The sequence below is a fragment of the Lampris incognitus genome, chromosome 9 (assembly GCF_029633865.1).
Source record: "Lampris incognitus isolate fLamInc1 chromosome 9, fLamInc1.hap2, whole genome shotgun sequence".
NCBI lineage: Eukaryota > Metazoa > Chordata > Actinopteri > Lampriformes > Lampridae > Lampris > Lampris incognitus.
In genome coordinates this window covers 19157271-19183060 of record NC_079219.1, presented here as the reverse complement: position 1 = coordinate 19183060, position 25790 = coordinate 19157271, and the positions used below count along the sequence as shown (strand labels likewise).

At 43.8% G+C, this 25790-nt stretch overlaps 2 protein-coding genes across 2 annotated transcripts in view; both read right to left on the bottom strand.

Annotated features, from left to right (window-relative positions):
* Positions 1 to 246: 246 nt before the first annotated feature.
* Positions 247 to 13072, bottom strand: LOC130118484 (neurexophilin-1-like). Its single transcript, XM_056286936.1, has 4 exons — positions 12986 to 13072; positions 12710 to 12796; positions 1298 to 1348; positions 247 to 1035 (listed from the first exon to the last, which is right to left on the bottom strand). Exons 1-4 carry the CDS (start codon positions 13070 to 13072, stop codon positions 247 to 249), a joined length of 1014 nt encoding a protein of 337 aa, XP_056142911.1.
* Positions 13073 to 13112: 40 nt separating this feature from the next.
* LOC130118483 (thrombospondin type-1 domain-containing protein 7A) overlaps positions 13113 to 25790 on the bottom strand; it is a 91657-nt gene continuing 78979 nt past the window's right edge. The window contains exons 27-33 of the mRNA XM_056286935.1: positions 25417 to 25591; positions 18683 to 18856; positions 15919 to 16017; positions 15638 to 15720; positions 14242 to 14455; positions 13447 to 13534; positions 13113 to 13260 (exon numbers count right to left, since the gene is read on the bottom strand). Coding sequence (XP_056142910.1) covers positions 13113 to 13260; positions 13447 to 13534; positions 14242 to 14455; positions 15638 to 15720; positions 15919 to 16017; positions 18683 to 18856; positions 25417 to 25591 — 981 coding nt within the window. The remainder of the gene's footprint in view (positions 13261 to 13446; positions 13535 to 14241; positions 14456 to 15637; positions 15721 to 15918; positions 16018 to 18682; positions 18857 to 25416; positions 25592 to 25790) is intronic.

Genomic DNA, 25790 nt, shown 5'->3' with positions numbered 1-25790 from the left:
TTGCAAGCCTTAAAATGCTTTCTTAAATGCTCTCACAATGACTCCAGAGGCGGTCCGTTCAACAGAGCAATCTCAACTTCGCAGCAGCGATGCAGTACGTTAGCTTTAATAATACCTGTCAACATTTCACTTTCCAAAGCATCTCTGTGTTTATGGTGCATAACTCCATTTTAGCCCAAATAAACTGATATCTCTCAGGGCCCGATGCCCTGTCTCTTTGTCTTTTTCTCTCGTCCGGCTAGGTATTCACCCAGTGGGCAGGTACGGGGTGTCACTGTGGTAGTTGTAATCTGGACACACCTTCTGCACCAGCTTGTAGTCAGTGCTGTAGAAGGTGATGAAGATGCAGATGACTTTGAAGGGCTTGGAGCAAAGCCAGGACACATGGCTCTGAGTCTGCTCCTGGGGGCAGCTCTGGGAGGGGTCGTGGGCACACAGTGAGTTCCTGGTGCCCTTCTCCACTTTCTCATACTCCACCCTGCAGTTGAATAGCTTGGTGTCTTTGGCCTCCAAAACCATCTGCTGCTGCTGATGCTGCTGCTGCTGCTGCTGGTAGTGCGGCTGGACACGAAACTCGACAGTCTTTGTGGGCGGAACGAGTCCCACGGACACGTTACCCTGGCCGGTGGCGTTGTGGCGGAAGTAGACGCTGAAGGTCCCGTTGCCATGGTCCACGATCTTTCCCGTGATCAAGAGGTTGAGTTTCACTGTCTTGATGTTGGAGTGGAAGTCACCCCAGCCGAACATCTTCTTAAACTTGCCCGTCTTGACGATGGGCCTCCTTTTGGACCTGGGTCGCGGATCATGTGGGTTTGAAGTGTTGTGTTGCCAGTTCCACTGCTCCTGGTTGGCGTAAGCTTCTGCGTCATCATAGTTTAGGTCCAGAGAAGTAAAGTTCTCTTTCCGGTAAAAGGTCTGGGAGAGCAGGCGACTGATAGAGACCGCCTTGCTGCTTTCAGTCCAGTACGTCTTTACTTTGGACTTAGGGCTCTCTCTCATGTCTCTCTCCGGGCTACGTGACTCGGCGCTGGTAGCCTGGGAAAAGGAGTGGAGAAACCATCACAATACATCCAATCTTCAAAGAAAATGCAAGCACCATCATAAAACAACAAAAGTCTCCATACTGTCATTTGCAAATGCTCGTGCATATAGGGTTCAGGTTATAGCCAACTTCATAAGTCTGTGTAAAACACCACATGTGCAGCACCCTAATCAAGATTAAGGGTATTCCTGCCATACATAGAGATGATAAAAGTAAACCTTTGGGGGCAGACGTGATGCAACACTAAACTATTACCTGCTGAATGTGGCCTGAATGGATGATTGATGATTTGTCCTCTCCCTCGCCCTAACAATCACACAGACGAGAGAGCTGAGATTCCTTGTGCACCCCATGGAGGCTGCTGACAGTGATGACCTAACCCCAGCCGGGGAACATGACAGCAGATCTATCTGGGTGAAGGGTGTACATTTTTTACTTCTACCCCACTGATCAATACCACGAAAATAAGGTCTTCTCATTCAGAAAGTTCACTGAATGACATTGTGGTGCTGTTTGTGTGCATCTCGCAGTGCATCAGTTTCCATAGTCACTCTGTTGGCCGTCTTCATTTTGCAAATGTGAACGGGCAGCGGAGGAGACTGATGAGATGGCCTGAACTTGTTTTGAAGTGATGAATGACACTTTTGCCTACAGTATGTGTGTCTGGCAATGATGACATTGTAAACAGGGGACTTATTTTGCTTCACATCTCTTTTGATTTTCACTGAGGTTCAGGTCTCCGGATAGATACCCTTGGATTCGCCGCATGCGGTATCATGAAATACAATAACACACCTCCAGCACGGAAAAAAGTTGGACAGATCGGAGAAGTTTACCACTCCGTATGTCTCTATAACCAGCTGACTTACAAAAGAAAGTAATGATATTTTTGTAATCAAACTGTAGTCAGTAATGGTAAAGCTGAATGTTCAGGATGGTATGAAATACGGTGTGATAAACTGAAAGCACATTTGCTTTTTCAACAGTTACATAGTACCTATCTCTCAGCCTTAGTGCGACTGGTATGACAGTCCTCGCTTACAAGAAACAAACATAAAATGCCGTCTGCTCCCTAATCTGTGGTGTCATATTAACTGTATTTAGCTCTGACTTCATACTTACGTTCAGTTGTCTGTCATGCAGCCCGCCCTACTTGCACTATATTGATGTCCACTTACATTTTTCTTCTGCGTCTACTGTATTACTCTTATGTTGTGTAACTGAGATGCTGAAGGCATAATAGTGATGGTAAGGAGTCCAGCCCCTCTCCAGGAATTTGGTACCAGTGCCCATGCTATGTGTGGAGGTGAGCCCAACTATATCTAGTTGGTACCGCTCCACCTCCCGTACCAGCTCAGGCTCCTTCCCAAGAATGAATGGAAAATGGGATGCAAAAGTACTTCTTCACAAGTTGATACTTTGCGTAACTAGTAGTGCCAATACTAGTAGTACTTTGTACAACTAGTAGCACAAAGGATAACGCCATGAATCCGTATGAAGAGTGCCCTTTTCAACATCCATCCATCCATCCATTATCCGAACCGCTTATCCTCTCAGGGTCACGGGGATGCTGGAGCCTCTCCCAGCAGTCATTGGGCGGCAGGCAGGGAGACACTCTGGACAGGCCGCCAGTACATCACAGGGCCAACATACACAAACACATTCACACCTAGCGACAATTTAGGAAGGCCGACTCACCTGACCTACATGTCTTTTGACTGTGGGAGGAAACCGGAGTCTCCGGAGGAAACCCACACAGACACGGGGAGAACATGCAAACTCCACACAGAGAATGAACCGGGACGACCCCCAAGGTTGGACTACCCCGGGACTTGAACCCAGGACCTTCTTGTTGTGAGGTGACCGTGCCAACCACTGCGCCACCGTGCCGCCCCCCTTTTCAACATCTCACTATGAAAATGCAGACCCAGAGTCTTTCTCTGGTTTTTGTTGCTCTGGTTTGAAAGTTGGTTTTGTTCACAAGTATGATCTAAATGACACTTTTCTACAGGCATTACAAATGATTTGCAACAAAATCAGATGTTTGATACTTGAAAAACGGTGCGAAATCTAAATAAATTTTACCATGTCCGAGTAGCGTAGCGGTCTATTCCGTTGCCTACCAACACAGGGATCGCTGGTTCCAATCCCCGTGTTACCTCCGGCTTGGTCGGGCGTCCCTACAGACAGAATTGGCTGTGTCTGCGGGTGGGAAGCCGGATGAGGGTATGAGTCCTGGTCGCTGCACTAGCGCCTCCTCTGGCCGGTCGGGGCGCCTGTTCGGGGGGAAGGGGGAGCTGGGGGGAATAGCGTGATCCTCCCACGTGCTATGTTCCCCCGGTGAAACTCCTCACTGTCAGGTGAAAAAAGTAGCTGGCGACTCCACGTGTATCGGAGGAGGCATGTGGTAGTCTACAGCCCTCCCCGGATCGGCAGGGGGGGTAGAGCAGCGACCGGAATGGCTCGGAAGAGAGGGGTAATTGGCTGGATACAATTGGGGGGAAAAAGGGGAAACAATAAAAAAAAAACTTTTTTTTTTACCAAGTTGAAAGGATGATAGGTGACTGAAATTCTTGGCTAACAAAAGGATAACACTTTGGTATATTGATCCGGACTGATCGGTACGTGAGCGGCATCAGATGATGAGGTGAGGATGTTTTACCAAGAGGGATGCATAGAGTTCACCAAGCAAAACCCTTATTGTCATTTTAAGAAAAATGGATTGAAAACGCTCAAGGTAACTATTTTATTCCAAACCAGATATTGAGAACTTATCCAAAATGCATCTCTTTTTTTTTACGTAAAATTTGTAACTTAACATTCATTTTCAACTTTCAACTTGATTTGCAATCCGGTTTGACATCCATCAGCTGAATGAACCACGTGCACATCCGTGAATGGTGCGTTTTCGGTGACTAGAAAAACGTGACACTTTAATCAAACCCTGTGAGCCCCGTTTAATATTTTATGCTTTTTTTTTTCCTAGTCTGATTCATTAAGACTGTGGTCTCCAATGATCAAATCAAATATCATTTTCATTATGCAGTAATTATGCTGCTCAATAACTGGGTTTCCATCTGGGGGGAGTCCTCCTGCTTTGGGATTATGAATTCAATCCCACTCCCCAGCAGACAGCACTTTAAGGTGCAGATAAAGAGTTTGTAGTTAAAAGTGCTCGATTGATCTGTTTGGAAGAAAAAAAAAGTTAGGTTTATCTTTTGATATGTTAAATAAGGACCCAATCAGCTAATGTGTTTGGGGTTTTTTTTCTCCATCGACCAGTGACTTTGGTTGCTTCCTGTTCTACTGAAGCATTGTTACTTGCATTGTGGGGGTATCTCACGTTGTCCCCCAAATGGTGGACATTCAGATTTGAAATAAAACGACTCGCATGTGCAGGCATAATTGCGACGCGTTTCTTAAAGGCATGCCCAGATGTCCTCAGACCCATTTTGATGCCGTGGTGGCTTGCTCGCCTTGTCACGAGAGTTGCGTATTCGTCCCGTAACGGGATGCTCAATTAGCTTTCATCTAAAGCACCTGACAGGCCCGGGATTAGAACGCTCTGTGGCAGATTCACAGAGACCCCACTCCGCGGATTAGAGCCCAACCTGTAATCCAGCCCTGGGGAGATTAGGCAGATCAGAGGCAGTCCTGACTAAAGCAACGTTTATATCCGTAACACCCCCACTGACTGCACCAAGACTCACGGGGCCGAGATTTACCTCTTGTCAGGTTCAAAAACATTTAAGCGAGGCTCACAGACAGAGATTGGGACTGGATGTATAAATGAGTGTATGTGTGTGTGTATATGTGTGTGTGCATGTCTAAGCGAGAGATACTGTGGCGAGAAGAGACACATTTGCCATCAGATAATGTGCAAAGAACACCATGTTCGCTTCACAGCCCCGCTGGTTTCGGACCAAGCACATTTAAAAAGAACAGCTTTACACATTTGTCATGAGGTAATGATAGCGTTGAGCAAAATATATGTTGTTTAGTGTTTTTTCGTTTTAAGAACTCAAATCCCGTGCTATATCATCAGAGATGCAGGCTTTCACTTCAATGTTTTTTGTTTTTAGGGTTTTTTTTGGGGGGGGTGCTCTTGGAGCAGCCAGTTCTTGTGCAACACACACACACACACACACACACACACACACACACACACACACACACACACACACACACACACACACACACACACACACACACACACACGTCAGCTATTAATGTTATTTCCAAGTCCACGAGACAGGGCATTAATTCTTCGAGAAGATAACACAGACAGTGTGGTCATGCAGAAGTCCTTAAGGAAACAACTTTCAGATTGCCAGATGCAACATATTGGCTGTTGCACAGCCCTAAATGTTATCTATTCTCAGCAAGGCTGTGATAAGGTGCAGACATTCTCTCTTTGAAACAGGAAGATAAACAAGACCAGCCTCCCTCGGGAGCTCAGCAAATATTCTATGGGTTGGACCCCCCCCCCTCAATCCACCCACCCATCCCCGCCTTAATAGAACCACCTGAGAAGACGGGCAAGTCGGCGGTGGGCTATACACAAAACCGTGTGGAAAGAATGAAAGCCTGTGTCGGTTTTCATTTACCTGAATGCTGCAGCTGCTGCGACTTGTGTGTGGGGGAGGATCTGCGAGTCCAACAGTTCTAGTTTAACAGGCATTACAGAGTTAGAATGGAGAAGGAACAGGCTGATAGGAGATTTAGGCTGCCTCTTCACAACCTCGATTGGGTAGTGTGTCAGAGTTTGGCACAAAAACTAAACTAAACAGACGCCGGCCAAGAGGATGGCACAACACAGGAGAGCTAACCCATCAGGCCAGGACTCGGCAGTCTACACCATCTACAGGCCAGTGGCCACTCTTTCAAGGATGAGGATGTGCACATCCTCGATAGGGAGGAACGCTGGTTTGAATGGGGAGTGAAAGAGGTCATCTATGTTAAGAGGGAATGACCATCCCTGAACTGAGGGGCAGGCCCAAGAGTACACCTGTCGCCATTTTACAAGCCTGTGATTGCAACTATTCTGCAACCCTCTGTGAATAGTACACATGGCCATTGTACCTCTAGTTAACGGTCACGGTAATTTGCATTTGAAACTGGTTGTTGGTTTGCGTCGCTAGGCAACTGTATTGTACGGTATTGTTTATAAGGGTGGGGATACCTGCAGCCAGTTTAGACTGAAGATGTCACTTAGATGAGTGATGAAACGTTTCTCTCTCAATGAACATGTCCCGATGAACTGATTCAACTTTCTTTGATTTTCTTACCTGGAGTATTGAGCATGCGTCAAGATGCTAGGTTGGCCACAGCGTTTACTAATCTGATAGACGACTCACAGCTACCGCAGTCGTGGATTGACAAGTACCTCTATATGGAGTGCTCGCCTTTCATTATGTGGGAAGCGATCCACTGTATCTTGACTGTATCTGTGGATGTGACAGCCCACATCTTACGAGCGGACTGAAATGCAAGTGTCAACCGCTGATTGGCTTTGACGGACATCTTTGGTTTCCGTGAGACGAGAGGTTATGCTCCATCAAATACCATCACACGTCCTCTCAAACACGGGTGAGTATTCGCAGATCCCAATCCAATCTCATCAAACTTCCTCAGTCTTTTGATGCTGGATGCTCCGAGTGTTTTTTAAGTCTGACATGTGGGATTCTATTGTAGTCGGAGGCAATTAGAGTTTATTTCAGCTTGTTTTGCTTCGTGAGGTCCCTCCTGGTTGAGATGATGGATCGAGTAAGGACACCCAACACCTTATAAAAAGTTGGGTTTATATTCTTCCAGCGATATCAAAGTGTTACCTGGGGGGTGGGGGTGGGGATTATGACAAATCACAAAGTGTGTCAAGACATCACAGGAGGCTGTGGAGTGAAGTCGAGCCCTATCGCTGCACCACCACTCGGGAGAGGCCAGGGCACAATTATCACCATGACTTCTGTGGAGGAGTGGAGGATAAATACTGTACGCGGACAGACTGAGGGCTATTAGAGCAGGGCAGTTAAAAAATTTTTTAAAAAAAATCCTAGCCACTAGTTTTTCAGCTTACCCAGAGGATAAATACATAATCATATTATTTCACACACGACTTGGTTCAAAGGCGGCCAAAATAAGTTTGTGCGGTTCCCATGGGTCTGTCAATCTGTCAAAGGAGCTGGAGGCAAAAGCTTAGGTTGTGCCAAGTACGAAACAATTATGATCATCCCATTAAAGCATGGCGAAGCAATTTGGCAGCCCAGCCTGGAAAAACATTCACATCAAGTGATGCCACGAGATCTGTTACCACTGCCATGATGCTATTGTAGATGCATGGAAATCACATATTTAATGACCACTCCTCTGTATGTTGGGACAATAAGACGATCACCATTAGCGTATGCCGCGGCGTCTGTGTACGCACAACTCTATTGTTTCCATCAAACTAGGAAAAGCTGCGTAAGTAAGGGGGGGTAAAATGATTAGAGCGCTTAGTCAGCTGTGAAATTGAGTTTATGGTTTTCAAGACGGTGAATTCAGTTCGATAATGGGTATTAAGTCGTAGAGAATAATTAATAGTAATTGACTTCTTTCCATCACTATGCAAATTAAACACTGATAACACCACAGGAGCTATTTGAGGCCAGTCAAGTTTGTGGGGATTAAGTTCGTGGAATTTTTTTGGTACGGGAGAAGGAGTGGTCCTGCTTTGCCCAGATTGCTTTGTTGACAGACTTATCTATGGGTGAGGGGTTACTCAGAGTCTCTCAGAGGATTAAAGGAATTGGGTTGTCACAAGCTATCCAAGGCACTGAGTCAGGGGCATTGTGGCATGTTTGCCGTAAAAAGCCTCGGTCTCTTTCAGCCAACACATTGCCGTTGAGCTGCATTGGCTGGTGGCAGAACGGAGGAGGGCGTGCTGGAGAGGACATTCCCTCCGGGACCGTGTGTGGTTTTAAAATGAGAGGTTAAACTTAGCTAATCTGTGTGCGGTATGTATACCGATGACTGGATCATTTGATTCACAGATGAGTGGATGTTTACAGACGCTTATTAGTGTTTATCATCAGTGGCATGAAAGCAGCAGCACTTTGAATGCCACTCTAAACAGTTATTCTTCCTTGGACAGACTCAGGTAAAAGCCCTCAGACAGAAGGTTGCATGCATCGTGCTGGAAACAGCCATCACATTCCTGTGTGTATGTGACACTGCTGGGGACAGGATCTTGCAAGCGTCATGTGAGGTCCACTTCGTCTTGTATCACACATGACCGTGTGGACTTCACAACTGTTAATTTTACTGATATGTATGGGTACCGAAGCCCCCGAAAAAAAAAACCTTTACATTCGCTACTACACTTGATGCTTTCAATGAATCAGTCCAAATTACTTGTGAGACAGTGGAAATTGTAGGCTGAAACACACACACACACATATATAAAAAACACTAACTTACCACTGAGATCAGTGACAGCAACAGGACGGCAGCCCGCATACCTCTGTGTGGAGCGTCTCCCATCATACCAACCTGTCCTTATATATTCCCGATCCTCTTCTAAACCTTCTCAGTTTCTGACTGACAAAAATAAATAACTAAATAAATAATAATAAAAACAAAAAAACAACAATGTCCTTTGTTGAATACAATTCTAGATCAAGCAATAAACCACTGGAATAAAGACTGGCCTCACACCAGGTCCTGAGGCATGAGAGATGAGGTTTGATGTGTGCCAGCTCAGTCAGGCTAGACAACTGGCTGCTGGGGAGTTTCTGTCCTTCCTCTCTAATGGGAGCTTTGGAGGCGCAGTGATGTGTACGGAGGTGTTTGCACATCTGACTGCAAGTGTGGCGGGATGTTTTATATAGTGTGCTCTCACAGTTCAGAGAGAGAGAGAGAGAGAGAGAGCGGGGGGGTGTGTAAAGGGGTGGTGATGGAGGGTTTACACTGTACACACTTTTGAGGTGTAACTTTTGTTGACGTCGGTAGCTGACATCTAGTGGTGGCCAGTGGTAATACATCCCACTCGGCACAGTTGAACAGACCTGTAATGTTGATGCGGTGGAGGTGCAGGTAATCAATCGTACATCGACTTTGACATATTTAGATCAGTTTTCCTCATTTATTTGTTTTTTGGTGATTCTTCCCATACATATAAACAACCTGTACAAAATGGCTGAGCCTATGTTTTGTTTTTTGGATTCTTTTTTTTTTTTACAACATACAACTTGCATCATGAGCACAACAATCAGCAATATCATACACCCAACTTTGCAATATTCAAACTAAACATTTTTCTGTGCAATACAAAATAAATGTACACATACTTTATCTTTTTTCAAAAAAATAAAAAAATCGTTTCCTGTTATTTACAAATCCAACAACAATAAAAGTAAACATTCTCCACACCAGTTTGCTCGTGTCAAACTCTGCAGAAGCGCTGCTCTCTTGCTATTAGCATGTTGAAATGTGTTGATCCTTGATTTGTACAGACTGTGTTACGCCACGTTTTACCTCATATGTGGTAAGACTGAATAATGTAAGAGCACCTGTCATGTGGACTACTGTATGGGAAACGTTTGGGGAAAACTGACTTGAAATGAGCTATGCTACCTTAGTTTTGCCAGGATAAAATAATGGCAGGTGAATGGTGAAATGCTGTTAGCAGGACTGCTGACAATTGAGCAGCGATAGTAAGGCAGAGGTTTCATTTTACGTGAAATACTATGAGTGAGTGGGCTGAATTAAACACCCGCTGTTGTCATACGTTGTAGGGTTCACTAATGTTTTTCTACAAAGCGGTTAAAATTTGCTATATTCACGAATCCAGCCATGGTCATTTGGCCTGATGTGTCAGGGTTGAAGTAGAACTCACTGCAAAGCAGAAGGTTAAATGAGTCACTCGCCGGTATAATAGTCAGCTTTTTTTTTCTTTTTTCTTTTTTTGTGATCACATCTGGGCAGAGACATAAAGATAACACCAGACCAAATCTACAAATCACAATAGGTAGCTACTGGACTACAACCAAAATTAGTTGTGAGGAATAAAAGCTATACATATATTTACCGCTGATTCACATCCCTGTTTTGCAGAATGTGATGCGTGTATACATGATTTCTTGTTGCCACGTTTTTTTCTTCTTCCAAGTGAGCTTCCATTTGCGATGTTTACCTTATTGTCCATTTGTATAGTGTTTATATTTTTTTTTTGTTTCTGTAGAAGAGGCAGTGTTCTATGGCAGATAGTAGGTAGAGGTCAAATGTGCATATCATGCTGCACTAATATAGTGCAATGTAATGCCTGGAACAAAGCAAAGGGGCGAGGCAGGCATCAGTTCCATGAACAAGTGATTGACTATTCCTCCATCAGCATCATACAGATCAGTTTATCCTTCAGCACAGGCCTGTGAGCCTATGAATCAAAGCAAAAAAAGAAAATGGAGAGAGGAGCAAAGCATCCCTTTTGTTCGAGAGAGTAAAAGAGATTTGAGTCAAAACCCAGTTGAGGATTGAGAAAAGGAGTCTAAGCCTTTTTAATGGAGATTTTCCTCTCCCCCTCCTCCTCTTCCCTGCGGTGACTTTGGCAACGTACGAACCGTCGGAGCATCCTGAGCCTCTAGCTACTCAGCATTTTAAGGGGACAAGCAGAAAAGCACGGGGGAAGAGTTGGAGCTTGTGCCGTACTGCATTCAGAAACAACAGAAGTCGGGCCTGTCTCTTGCAGCCGTCCCTCTCGTGTTCCAAAATGATATTTCCTTTACAGGAAAGTGTGTGTGTGCGTGTGTATATGTGTGGGAGAGGCGGGGGCGAGGGTGCAAAAAAAAAAAAGGCATTTGCTTGTAGACCGTGGAAGTTGTGAAGGCTCTTGCGTAAGAAAATATCAAAAATGAAGGGGAAAAGGGTTGAGTGAGTGGAGGATTACTGGAAACGCCTGTGAGTGTCTCTCAATTTTGACGCCCTGTGACGTGTCTGTCCTCGGCACCGAAGTCCTTGCCCCTCAATGTAATGGCATAATGAAGTTGGTCTCTGTGAGCAGTGAAGCTTTCCATGGGAGGGGAGGGGGGCTTTCCATGGAGGGGGGGCAGCTACATGTCGGCATCCCCGTCGTAGGCCAGAGTCAGAGGTTTTAGTCGGTTGTTTTGTTGCCTCTGTCTCTGAGGCCTCTTTGGCTTTTTGCTAAATGAGAGAACAAAAGTGAGATTCAGAGCAGCTATTTAAATCATACTCTAAAAAGACTATAGCTATACCATGCTCGGTACGTTTTCTGTCCAAACGGTTGCAACTAGGGAACAGAACATATAGTCGGCCATGTTTAAATCTTGTGCGAGAGGATCCGGTCTTATGGCCAATCCTTTAAAACAACTTCACACTACTCACATGTAAGAGACAATGAAATTCATCTTTTGGAATAAATCTCAGCAAAAGCAGATGAAAACTCTTACAACATCTGTATGAGGTCAGGGAAAGCTATTCTACACTGGTCATAATTACTTGACCGCTTAGACTTTTGTGGTCGTAAATAAACAAACAAAACACATGAGGAAAGCTTGTTATAGAGCTGCAACTAAAAGATCTGCACAAATTAAAACATAGAATGATACAGAGGGTTAATTTTTGTGTAATCCCGGTATGCATTTCCATGTTATCCATATATTACAGTACCTTGGCAGAAGACAGAATGCCCAAAATATTAGGAAATCTGTTCATAACTCAGCTGCACTGAAGAATTAATTGGAAAAGAAAGTTAAGGTACAATGTGGTGTTGTACCCCTTTGTCGAGGAAACCTCTTTAAAATTATCTACATTTTCTGTCCCCTCCCCTTTTCAAAGAGTGGGATCGGTGGACAACACTCGTGATGTCACTGTTTGGAAGCTCCACAGATGAGGGGAAAAGGAACCATCAGTTTTCCATTCATGTTTATGGAGCTGCTTTGGATTTCAAATGACATCATCAAATTTCTAGCTTTGTGTTTGTACTGTTTATGACAGTAAATGCTGACTGTTGAATAACAGGTATGAATTATCATTTTACGTAGCGTTTGTTGGTTTTGTTTTTTTTAAAAGTTAGAACAATAAGGGATCAACATTTTCCCCCGATTTCACCGGCTTAGTAGCCATGAAAGGGGCAGAGCAGGTCTTCCTAATATTTTGAGCCCACAGCAACAAACAAAAGCCACACCGTGTGTAATAAAAATCAAATGAGGTTATGGCAAAGAAAGAACAAGAAGAGATGAAAAAGGCTGGAAAATTAGCGTGAGCATTATGCCGCTTCCTGTTCAAACCACAAGAGGGCGATGTGACATTACAATAGTAAGAGTAGGAAGCTATCGATGAAAATTCTGAACGTTATTTCAGGAAGACAGGGAGTCCCCTAAAATGGTATCCAAGACTCCCCTTAATTTGCCATTCATGGCGGGTTAGGAACCAGTACTCCACTGTACTGGGCTTGGTGGAAGGACTATTACACGTCTACTCCATGTTGGTGCTAGTTACATACTGGCTGTCCTCTTCTTTGACGTCAAGAATGCTCAACAGTACTGTGCTGGTAAAGGAATAGGTTTATAAAAAGCCCTTTCCAGTTAATTAGCCTTTGGAAAAATAGTCAGGTACACCACAAAGCTGTATAAGTACCGGAGAAAAAATGTTTGTAATACACTATGTACTTACCAAGGTGTACGCTGATGTGTCACTCTGAGTACTGGGTATACTGTGAGTGCACTTTGCATTATGGGAATTATCAATCTTCATACGTCTCTACAGGTCATACACAGTACAGGCTATTTAGACATCTTTTACCTTAATAGGCAGATATACTAGCATGGCCTTGCACTAAAAGGTGATTAGCATTTCCTAATGGGAGATAAAAAGAGGAACACGACCGTCTATCTATGCACTCTAGAAGCTCTTAAAAAAAACAGCTATGTAGTTTTAGGAAGCCCTCACCTGCACCAGCAACTTCACTCTATCTGAGTCATGCAGGTCATGTGGCGCTGGTGGAGAGGGGTCGTGGGAAAAGTTCAACGACTGCATCTACTTATATAGAGGAGGTTAGGGGCCCTCCACATCCTAGTTAGCCATTGGCGCCACTTTGGGCCAACTCTTGGCAATCGGGACAGGTGTAAGTCAACTCGTGTGCGTTTTGGCCCATCCATACCACTGCCCCATTGGCGTCAGACTCTTGGGCCTTAAGTGAACGACACGCCTTGGCACAGTAGCTGCTGCTCTCACAAAAGGATGGCATGAGGAGAGCAAAATAAAGACACACATGAACACACAAATAAATAAAATGGCAGGAATGGTTCAACTCAAACTGGATGGGGAAACAAAACTGAGGGTTGAGGGATTTCTTTTTCATGAATTATAATGAGGAGAGAAGGGGGATAAACAGCGGAGTGCAAACTCACCAAGCTAGGTATATCATAGAAATTATGAATATCAGGAGCACGAAGGCTCCAGCCGCTACACCGTACACCCACATCTTCAGCTTCCCATCTGTGGAAGAGGAGGCTCATCAGTTTGGCTCCCTGTTTACACCTTATTATGGCACTAACAGCCATTCAGTGCACCAGCAATTCATTATGTGAAAGCTCATGAAAACTCCCATGCTCTGCTGCAAAACACTTGTTCTCTTTATTTATCAGTTTGGAGGTGAAAAAAGACATGTTGTAGATCTTCATAGTATATCATCGGCTGTGGTATGCCAATACAAAAAATGCGTGATTTTGAAGATTACGAGTTACGTGGCGGTGCGAAGAAACTGTGGAGGTGCCTGCTGCTGACAAATGCTGTGTTAAGGATCTGTGACAGATGACATCAATCTATTTAGAGCTGGTAGATCCAAAATGTTTGTCAAGCATAATTTTATTGTCATGCACCATGGGTGTGAATGATCTATGCAGATGCTGATTTTTTTTTAAAAAAATTTCAACATACCAGCAAGTCAGGTGGTAAGACATGCATCTAGAATTTGCGCTTTGAGGCAATTAATATGCCAGTTTTAGTCCATGCACTTAAGATGACAAAAAAAGTTAAACCTGTGTGACCAAGTAAGTCACCATTTACAACATAATATACTCAGTACTAGCAGAGCTTGATGTATTGCCATTCTGAGAGTTGTAATTTAGGAGAAGCAGGTGTTACCTGAGTAATAACTAATGGGGATCTGAGCAAACCCTTAATAGTGTTATGTTTTGTCTGACCTGGTCCGTATGGCTGTAGATACCAGGTGCGTCCAGTACGTCCAGGCTGGATAGTGGTAGGCAGGGTGGGATTAATGGCACGACTGGTCTTCACATCTGCCTTCTTGTCCCCGGCCGTGGGGATCTCCAGGACTGGGATGGGGGCGCACTGGTCCAGCTGCCCGACAGGGGACAGTACCTCTGTGTACCCGTCCTCGCACATGCAAACTCCAGCCTGCAGAGGGCAGACAAGGGTAATATTTGGGTTGAGACAGGGGGACTAAACTGGACTTTAATGAGGAGACATGAGGCACCAGAGTTTGCCTTATAGTTAGAGACAAACTTATACAGGACACTGAAAGGCTGACTTCCAGCTATGGGAGAGACTTCCCCGCGTGTTAGGAAATATCTGCTGCTAATGAGACTTTTTATCAAGGTTTTATTGTGGTTGGTTACCAACCATCATTAAACATTCAATTCTGTCTACAATAATTAACTGACCAGTAAAATGGCAAAGATGGCTCATTGATTTACTGGCTACTGTAGGATAAAGACTTAGCTTCCTGATTTTTTTTTTGTACTGCTGTGTTTCTCATTTCAATAGTGTCATCATTCCCATCTAACTTTAGTGTTGGTGGGTGGTTGGATGGTGTAGTGGATAGAGAGCTCACTTCTCCATCAGCAAACCTGGGTTCTTGAGCCAGCAAGACAATGACTCACTACTGGGTCCAGGGGGCTGTTCTGTTGCTGACCCTGTGCTCTGACCTCCCTGACAGCTGGTGCAAGAAAAAAAGATGATTAAACCTATAGCGATAAATAAAGATGGTTGCTTTTACGAGGATCATTAATCACAGTTTGGTAGGAAAAAAAAAAGGAATAACAGCTTGGTTTGATGTCTGCTGCCCCTGGCATGCATCATATTACAGGTGTTATTTATGCTGTCAAGTGCTAGAGCTTCCTCTTGGGATGATGAACCTTCCTCCCTGTCTCAAACTACCCATCCTGTGCTTCATAACGTTACACAATGTCATGCTTCTGTTAAAGCCAAATTAATAAGCCACTGAATCAAATGAAGGACACTCTTTCTTCAAACCAACTTATCCCCAGTGCACATGGAGGACCCAATTTGTCCATGAAATGATGTGCCGCCTGGTGCCAGAGAAGGGACTTTGCATTTTGTGTTGATGAGCAACCTTTTATTGCACCATATATGACATGATGTTGTAGCCATTTGTTTTGTTTTCTGCTGCTTTGAAGTTTTTCATTGCTTTTAATATGTTCTAATTTTGCTTTGTACTCTGCTATGGTTTGCGTTTTGTCTATGTATTCTGCTACGTTGTTTTTTTTATGATGTAGTTTTGCTATTCACGTTTTATTTTATTTCATTTTGTTATACAATGAAACAAGAGAAACTCACCTCACTGCAGAAAGCCTTTGGCATTAGACAGGGAGGATCACAGGAGCTGTTGTCTACCCGGGGCCTGTTGGGGGGGCAGCCTCCTGCAGGTCAAAGGTCGTTATAATTGAGTGCGGTACCCTTCAGGATCTGGTGTCTTCAGGAATACATCCTTTGTACTGACAACAGTTATTGTACTCTAGGTTTTTACTCTATCATTCAAGTACCTAACCATTGCACATTTATCCACACCATATCGGTCCTGGGGCCAGGTTTTGATGCACCACTGCAAAATGTCTGACCTGTGACATTGAGTCCATCTGACCGCTGGCACCAGCTGATGGGGCGGGTAGAGTTTGGACGCTCACTGCTCATCCATTTGTACTCGTAACACTCGCCACCTAAGAGCAAGTAAACAATGAGGCAGCTTTCAACACAAAAGCTGCAGGCAGCTGTACACTAGGTACAGAGTCTGTAAAGGGGTTCATTTATCATAGGAGTGAGGGATTAATAGAGCAGCTGGGAAGTTATGCACATTGTAGGCTGCTGCCACATAATATCAGCATCACTGCCATGGCACAGAGTAGTCTATTTCAGCGTTTTAATCTTCAGTAAGAGCTTTTACTTAATGGCTTTCTATCAATTCCATTACTGCTTTACCAATATCTCCATCAGCACAGCAAATGACCAAATTTCCCTATAGAGAACTGTGCAACCAATCATCAGTCCAGGACATTTCAGCAAGCGTAAATGAACAATTTACCCTTGAAACAAAAGAAAGATCTCTTCTTTGTACAGCCGGGTACAATATCAGGGCATTAATCGATAGCACAGCTCTGTCTCTGGTAACATTGGGCAATTTGTCTGCAGCTGCACCGGTTTTACCCTTCTCTGCTCTTTACTTTTCTCCATTATTCTTTCTCTGAATCTTGGACTGTGGCAAAGCATAGTTCTTTAGCACTCTGGCTTGTTCTCATCCGTTCGCTGGCTTCAATCTTCTTTCTTCCCACCGTACCTTCCAACATAGAACTAAGTCCTCTTTTTTCCTCCAGCACTTCTCACCCCCTCTCTCTTCTCACACTCACTGTGTGTGTCTCTCTCTCATGCCTCACCTTGCTTCCACTTTGCTGGGTCACACCTTCCCCAAGTCCCTTGAAAGATGTTTCGAAACCAAATAAGGCAAATGAAGGCCACTGTGGGGCTGTACAGTAACCAGACTGGTGTGTGTGTGTGTATACACTCACCAGCCACTTTATTAGGCACACCTGTCCAACTGTTTGTTAACGCAAATTTCTAATCAGCCAATCACATGGCAGCAACTCAATGCATTTAGGCATGGTCAAGACGATCTGCTGCAGTTCAAACCGAGCATCAGAATGGGGAAGAAAGGTGATTTAAGTGACTTTGAACATGGCATGGTTGTTGGTGCCAGACGGGCTGGTCTGAGTATTTCAGAAACTGCTGATCTACTGGGATTTTCACGCACAACCATCTCTAGGGTTTACAGAGAATGGTCCGAAAAAGAGAAAATATCCAGTGAGCGGCAGTTCTGTGGGCGAAAATGCCTTGTTGATGCCAGAGGTCAGAGGAGAATGGCCAGACTGGTTCGAGCTGATAGAAAGGCAACAGTAACTCAGATAACCACTCATTACAACCGAGGTATGCAGAAGAGCATCTCTGAACGCACAACACGTCGAACCTTGAGGCAGATGGGCTACAGCAGCGGAAGACCACACCGGGTGCCACTCCTGTCAGCTAAGAACAGGAAACTGAGGCTACAATTCGCACAGGCTCACCAAAATTGGACAATAGAAAATTGGAAAAACGTTGCCTGGTCTGATGAGTCTCGATTTCTGCTGCGACATTCGGATGGTAGGGTCAGAATTTGGCGTCAACAACATGAAAGCATGGATCCATCCTGCCTTGTATCAACGGTTCAGGCTGGTGGTGGTGGTGTAATGGTGTGGGGGATATTTTCTTGGCACACTTTGGGCCCCTTAGTACCAATTGAGCATCGTGTCAACGCCACAGCCTACCTGAGTATTGTTGCTGACCATGTCCATCCCTTTATGACCACAGTGTTCCCATCTTCTGATGGCTACTTCCAACAGGATAACGCACCATGTCATAAAGCTCGAATCATTTCAGACTGGTTTCTTGAACATGACAATGAGTTCACTGTACTCAAATGGCCTCCACAGTCACCAGATCTCAATCCAATAGAGCACCTTTGGGATGTGGTGGACCGGGAGATTCGCATCATGGATGTGCAGCCGACAAATCTGCAGCAACTGCGTGACGCTATCATGTCAATATGGACCAAACTCTCTGAGGAATGTTTCCAGTACCTTGTTGAATCTATGCCACGAAGGATTAAGGCAGTTCTGAAGGCAAAAGGGGGTCCAACCCGGTACTAGCAAGGTGTACCTAATAAAGTGGCCAGTGAGTGTATATCTATCTATATCTATATATCTATATTCACTTAAAACACCATTGACGGTTTCGGAAAAAAACACTATCTCTGCTCCTTACCTTGTTGAGCACTTATGAGACCACCAGGGACCCAGTGAATTTCGGATATTCAACATCCGCTGCTCATTAGTTGAGCACGTATAACACCATTGATGCTTTCAGAAACCCCCCCCCCCGCTATATATATATATATATATATATATATATATATATATATATATATATATGTATGCACACACACATGTACACACACATATGTGCGTGTGTGTGGTGTTCACTAACGACTGCGCCTATGGCTTTGTGCTGAGGTTGGTTTTTAGTCAGCATAATGGGTGATCGACACAGATTGCAACAGTAAACAAGCATGGTGTTTTATACTGTGTTGAAATTGGATGCAAAAAAAAATTAAAAGCATGAGTTTATTTGTTGCTGGTTTAATTCAACACAATCGAGTTCTGGACTACAAGTTCACCCAGGACCTTATTAAAATTCTTTAGTTTTCCACTTATTAAATTGTCAAAAGCCAGTTTGTGGACATTTATTTTAAGAAAAGCGGTTAGGTAGTAGAAGACCGGCAGTTTAAACCATTCCTACCAGTGCAGGGCCGAGACTCCCAGGACTGGTCAGGGCAAAGCTGCAGGTTCTCAGGCTCCTGGGCCATGACAGCCCGTGAGCGCACCTGGACAGAGCCAAAGACCACGCCGGCTCCCTTGACACACACGCTCACACATGGGCTCCAGTCCGACCACTCCATTAAGTAGCATTCCCCTGCAGAGGTAAAGACACAAAACACATTGCCATGCACTTCTTTTTGTTAGAAATACCAGAGCGTGGAGCATGGCGAATTATATCCATGTACAATACAAACAACAAGGTGTGCACTGAAGGATTTTAATGCACAATGCAGAGGCACCACCACCTCTCTCACCTTGGAGTGGATTATCCCACTTGTACCACGGTCACTTACCAAAGCATTAAAATAAAAGCTTTCACTTATTTTTTGTTGAACGTTTTGGAATTGGAATTAAAAGGTTATGAGAGTTAGCAGCTAAAGCTCTGAATGTTCACTGGGCTTGCGACTAACTTCCGCGTGTTGCTATGGTTACATAGCACCTTTGTGGCTAGCTCATGAATTTCTTACAGCGATTAAACTTGAGCTGAACTACAGTTGGATTATCTGTCTCTCAATATTTTTTCTTCTTTCAAATGTCTGGGTTTTCTTTTAAATGGCCACCATCCGATACTCTGTCTCTTAATCTAGAGACCACCCATGACACAAACTAGTTTTATTCAACAATTTTCTGAACTTCTTTCCTTTATTATGGGCAGATATGACAGTGTTCTTATCCTTGGTGATTTCAATATACATGTTTGCTGCCCTTCCACGTCTTGATTTATCACTGATTTTATTAATCTCTTTGAGTCTTTTGAGCTTGAGCTAACTCATAAGGGGCATACTCTCGATCTGGTGATGTCTTATAATGTTTCTCTTAATAATATTGAACTGCTAGATTTTAATGTCTCTGATCACAAAGCTGTAATTTTTCACACCCCGCTCCCGCTCCCTGCTCACAAGCCATCAACCTATATCCGCTCTCGGTCTTTTAACTCCAAGTCAGCTAGTGTTTTAGAAAAAAAAAAGTTTTTATTGGCTCTGGCTAGTAATACTCTTAACCAGAAGGATCTCTCTGTAAATAATTTATTGGACAATTTTAATAATACCTGTCGGATGATCCTTGATGGCATTGCCCCTATCAAAGTTAAATGTGTCAAACATAACGCCCTCCCCTGGCTTAATGACCACACAAGGGATTTAAAGAGGCAGTGCAGGAAAGCTGAGAGAAAACAGAAGAAGGGCAAACTCGGGTATCTCGTGATAGACTGAAAAGTTTGATGCTGGCTTATCAGAATGCAGTTAAGGAAGCAAGGCATTCCTACTTTTCTAATTTAATTACTGGTAGCTGCCACAACCCCAGGGTTTTGTTTCAGGCTATAAATTCAGTGGTTAGCCCAGCCCAAAACCAACCTTTGGATGCATTCACTAGAAAAATGCAGGCAATTTCTCCACCACTTTATTAAGAAAATAGGTGACATTAGACTCCATATTACACCGGTTACAAGCAATCTCTCCACTTGCATTGAACCCTCCACCAGTCTGACTCGCTTTAAGCAAATTTCTCTATTAGACTTAGAAGAGTTAATCTCCCACTTGAACTCTTCCATCTGTCAACTGGACACCATCCCCATTAGATTTCTGAAAGAGGTATTTTACACTGTTTGCCCACAAATTCTCTCCATTATCAACTGCTCATTGTCTACGAGTTTTTCCCCCATCTAGTTTTAAACACGCAATAGTCTGACCTCTCCTGAGGAAGCCTACTCTCAACCCTCTTGTTTTAAGTAATTTTAGACCAATTTCAAATCTGCCTTTTTTATCTAAAATCTTAGAAAAGTCTTTTGCTCTTCAACTAATCACACACATGAATAGTTGTATTTTCGAGCAATCCAATCAGGATTCCAGAAACAGCTCCCATTAACATTACCTACAACTTATTGCTCACCGCTGACTCTGGTGCTTGCTCAGTTTTAATTCTGCTTGACCTGAGTTCCAATTTTGATATGGTTGACCACAACATCCTTTTAAATTGCCTGGAAAACTATGTTGGCATTAAGGATACTGCTCTAGCCTGGTTCCAATCTTACCTATCTGACAGATCTTTCTCTGTTGTAATGGGAGAATTGTCCTCATCCCCAGCCCCCCTTGCACGTGGTGTCCCCCAGGGGCCAATTCTTGGTCCATTATTATTTTCCATTTACATGCTCCCCCTGGGTCAGATCATCCATCATCATAATATTAATTTTCACTGTTATGCAGACGACAGCCAGCTTTATGTCCCATTTACTGGTAATGACACACATGATCTTTCTCGTCTTATGGCTTGTCTCTCTGATATTAAGTCTTGGATGTTAAAAAACTTCTTCCGGCTCAATGAGTCCATATCAGAGGTCCTTTTATTCAGCCCCTAACCTAACTGGCGACCTGGAAAAGAGTGTAGGGAACCCATCCTCCACTGTTCAGCACTCTGTAATTTGGGTGTCTTTTATGACTCCAAGCTCCGCTTTGACACACAAATCACCACGATAGTACAGTCTTGCTTTTTCCAAAATTAGAAACATCGCAAAAGTTAAAAATGGTCTATCTCATCACTTCTGTATTATTGTAATTCCCTGTATTCTGGGCTCAGTCAAAAGTCCATCTCCCGCCTCCAGCTCGTCCAAAACTCAGCTGCCATACTGTTAACAAATTCCGGGAGACATGAACAGATCACTCCCATTTTTGCAATGCTTCACTGGCTACCTGCTAGGTATAGGATTGATTTTAAACATTTACTAATTAATTTTAAAGCCCTACGTGGCTTCGCTCCTAAATATAATACTGATTTACTCACACCCCATGGGCCTGGTTGCTGCCTGCGCTCCTAAGGCAGGTCCTTTTTAACTGTTCCTTCAGCCAGCCTCATTACTAAAGGTGACCGGGCATTTTCTGTAAGAGTCCCACAGCTGTGGAACGCCCTACCTGAGGAAATTAGGCTAGCAAACTCACTGCCTTCCTTTAAATCGCTTCTTAAAACTTACTTTTACAGGAAGGCTTTTTTATAGTAAATCCATTGTTGCCCAGTTTTTATTTATTTATCTCTATATTGTTTACATCTTATACTTTTATAATTTTTAATTCTTTGTGTTTTTATATTTTTCTTTCATCATCTTATTTTGAATTTTTTCATCTTAATCCTTGTTTTATCAGCTCTAATTCTCTTCATTTTAAGTATGCTGTTTTGACTTTATCCTGACCGTGTTTTACCTTGTTATGTGGAGCGGATCTGGCATTATGTCCTATATTTTTATTGCATTTTGTTGTTTTATCTTGACTATGTGCATTATTTTATCCTGTTGTGTAAGGTACCTTTAACGTTATTTAGAAAGGTGCAATATAAATAAAGTTTATTATTATTAGGGTAGGGTAGGATTAGGCCCATGTTAACAACGGTCACCATCGGTGCTGTGCCCTCACAGGGTACCAGCGGAAACTGTAAAATCCACTGTGGCGACTCCTGAGAAACAGGGAACAAGCGTAAAGAAGAAGAATTATTATTATTATTAATATACAGTTTTAACGCTCACCCTCCAGCCAAGCAGAAACAAGTGTTCTCTGTGATCATGGTATAAACTAGTAAACTATGCATATGAAACTGATTTTTGGTTTTGGTCGTTATGCAACTACTGTTTATAATGGTGGGGATACCTGCAGTCAGTTTAGACTGAGGAGGTCACTTAGATGAGTGATGAAACGTTTCTGTCAATAAACGTTGTATCCAGATGAACTGATTCAACTTTCTTTGATTACCACAAGTACCTCCATTTTTACCATGGGTGGCTCAAATGTGAATTGCAGCATCTAACCTGACAGTGTTCGTTCCATACTCTACAAGTTGAGCTACTTGGGGGGCCAATTTTATCTAGCTGAGACGCTGATGAACACACACACGCACACACACACACGCAATATGTGTGTTCTGTACCCAAGGGTGAGTGAGGAAGCTAATATACGTTGTAGGAAAACTGTGATTGTGTGGGTTACAGTTTGGTCACAGCTGGAAACTATAGTTTACAAAACAACAGGGGAAATTGGGCATGAGTCAAGGGTGGCACATAGTGTGAGTGTGTGTTTGGACATGTGTTAATGCACTTTGCCAAAATCCCAAAGCTGTCCATGAACCCACAAAAAACCCTTTATATTGCCTCCCAAACCACACTTCACCTCACCACATAGAAAACAGAATGGGCTTTAGATTGCTGTTTGATACCTGTATAGTTCTGTGTTTTCAATCTCAGTAAACAACACATATCAAATGACTTTTTTTTCTACAAAATGAGGCATCCCCTATTTTAAAACTGTGAAACCACTACTTCTTGCAAAATAAGAGAAAATTACATAATTTCTTGAAAGACACCCGGTAATGTAAGTCCTCCATTGACAAAAAAACATATGCATGCCCAGTACTTTATATTTGAGATAGTGAATAATGGTTGAATAATGATGACCCAGTATGAATATCTAGTGTTGAAATAAGCTCCTAATTTATACTGTCACCTTGGGGAGAAGCAAGCAATGGTATTTCTGCCCTCAAGGGCTGCTGACTTTGAAAATAACACAGACTTATATTGAAGCTATATTAGGGATGCATAACAATTGCCTATATGCCAATTAACCAGACCAGTAATGCTTAGTAATATCTCAGATGCTGGCACTGATCCCTGAACCAAGGCCTGCAGATTCAGAAACACCAATCTAAAGTACACACTGTCATGCTTCAGCGGCCCATTGTAACTCACAATACAAGCACAGATGCCAGGTGCCGGAGGGAATGTGCCGAGCCATCCGTCGACGGATAAGGTGGCAACGGCACTATGGATAGTGGCCAGCAGCAGTGAGACAGAGCTCACCTGTCCAGCGGCTTGGCTGGCTCAGCACCACTTTTCCCCCACCGAGCCACATCATACACAGCTGCTGGCACTCCTCAGTGAGAACATCTGAGCTGCATTAACTTGTCAGCCCCAAATCCTAAAGCCACAAGGCTCACCAGGGAGCTGGGGAAAGTCTACTGGCTACAAGTGAATGTAGACTACTGAGGTTCGTCTTCCATTTTTTTTACTCTCTCCTTCTGTATCATCTTACTGGAGGATTTGCCAAGCAAAGTGGCCAGGGAGGATTGGAGGAAAGAGGATGATGACATTTGGCAATCAAGTGAAGGCAAAAATTGATATGTAATTAATTTGAATTTCTCCTAATGTGAAAAAGGTAGAAGATTCATTTTGGACTTTAACTTTTTTCTTTTGGACCCCCCCCTCCTCCTTTTTCTCCCCAATTGTACTTGGCCAATTACCCCACTCTTCCAAGCTGTCCTGGTCGCTGCTCCACCCCCTCTGCTGATCTGGGAAGGGCTGCAGACTACCACATGCCTCCTCTGATACATGTGGAGTCGCCAGCTGCTTCTTTTCACCTGACAGTGAAAAGAACGGGGGACGTAGCGTGTGGGAGGATCACGCTATTCCCCCCCAGTTCCCCCTCACCTCCGAACAGGCGCCCCGACCAACCAGAGGAGGCGCTAGTGCAGCACCCAGGACACATACCCACATCCGGCTTCCCACCCACAGACACGGCCAATTGTGTCTGTAGGGATGCCCAACGAAGCCAGATGTAACACAGGGATTCAAACCGGCAATCCCCGTGTTGGTAGGTGGATAGACTGCTACGCTACCTGGACTTGGACATTAACTTTGAGACACTTTTGCTGTGGTTGTTATTTTATTGAGCCCAAGACCTGTTCTTAATGAAACTCCCGGGCATGTAATCCTCATAAGGGATCAGTCTGTGTGTGTATCATAAACCTCAGGATAATCGTCCAGTTGGGATTACACTCCTGAGTGAAAAGGTTCCCCGTGTGGGTCAACTGGATGGAGCATGGCATGAACACAGTCACAAATTAGGCTTATTGCCTGTACCTCAGAGGTATAAAATGGCTGTAACACTGCTAGAATTAGTAGTAGTTGTTTACCGGGGTCCTCCATGTAGACAACTTTTAGATTAACACATTCATCAAACAGCATGTTTCATCATCTTGCTTTTCGTTTTGCGCTTCGCCTGTTCAGGCACAACATCAGTGAGTGCAGTAAAGATGGTGCTAAAATGAAGTGGCCAAACGAAGCTTTATCACATGAACCATAAACCTAACAGTTAACGCAAAGTACATCCAGTACACTAAATATTACAACCAACATCGAAGAAATGAGTTGTGCTCGCTATCACACAATCCATCTCTCAGTTGTCCTCAGGCTTTCGTATCCTTCCTTAAACTGTCTCCTCCTCCTTCCCTTTATGTCAAGTGAATTCATGGATGAAATTTAAATGTCATGTGTTTTTACGAGCAAATCGGGTTTTTATCTCCACAGCGAAAACATTTTTTTTCTGTTTTTTTTTAATTATTGCTGTTTCTATCCCTCTGCTCCACTACCTTTTAACTGCACAAGTAAACCTAAATGATAAGGAACAAAGTTTTACCTTAATTGAAATGTAAAGAAACATAACCAGGATCTAATGTGATACCTATAGCTGTTGTAAACTGCTGATTTTAAAGTATAACCTTGGCATGGAGGGTAGCAGGTCTGTTTTGGTTGCTGGAGTAGACTACACATAGCTACTTGTGACCCTGTGTAATTCAGCATATGTGTATGACTGGTAGCTGTCTTGGTTTAGTCCACTTTCCTACCTGGGCATGGCAGGATACAGGTCTCCTTCAGTATGATCTGCTTCTCTCTGTTGACTTCCATTTCCAGGCTACTACACAGCTCCTCGTCCACCAGGCTGCCCTCGCCATCCCCGGAGCCGTCAGACACGAAACAGGACAGGCTTCTGTAGCGCATGCCATGTCCACACACCACGCCCTGAGACAGACAGGAGGACCGCAGGGGAGGATGATGTGTTATCACATAGCGAAGTTACCAGCTGCCACCAGCTGGCAGCCACAATCCCGGCGAATTGTGTCTGTACCATATAAATGTGCATGGTAAACAACCCTCTTTTGGCAGCCGGTGGCTAAAATGGTGAGTGTGAATTTTCAGATTTACTGGTGCTGCACGTAGA

Bases quoted from the DNA above. Each gene is read 5' to 3' on its own strand.
- LOC130118484 (XM_056286936.1), bottom strand. From the start codon at position 13,072: ATGCAGTCGTTGAACTTTTCCCACGACCCCTCTCCACCAGCGCCACAT. The intron at 12,797-12,985 runs GTGAGGGCTTCC...TATGACCTGTAG, and splicing joins GAGTGAAGTTGCTGGTGCAG to AGACGTATGAAGATTGATAA. The intron at 1,349-12,709 runs GTAAGTACATAG...TGTGATTGTTAG, and splicing joins ACACATCAGCGTACACCTTG to GGCGAGGGAGAGGACAAATC.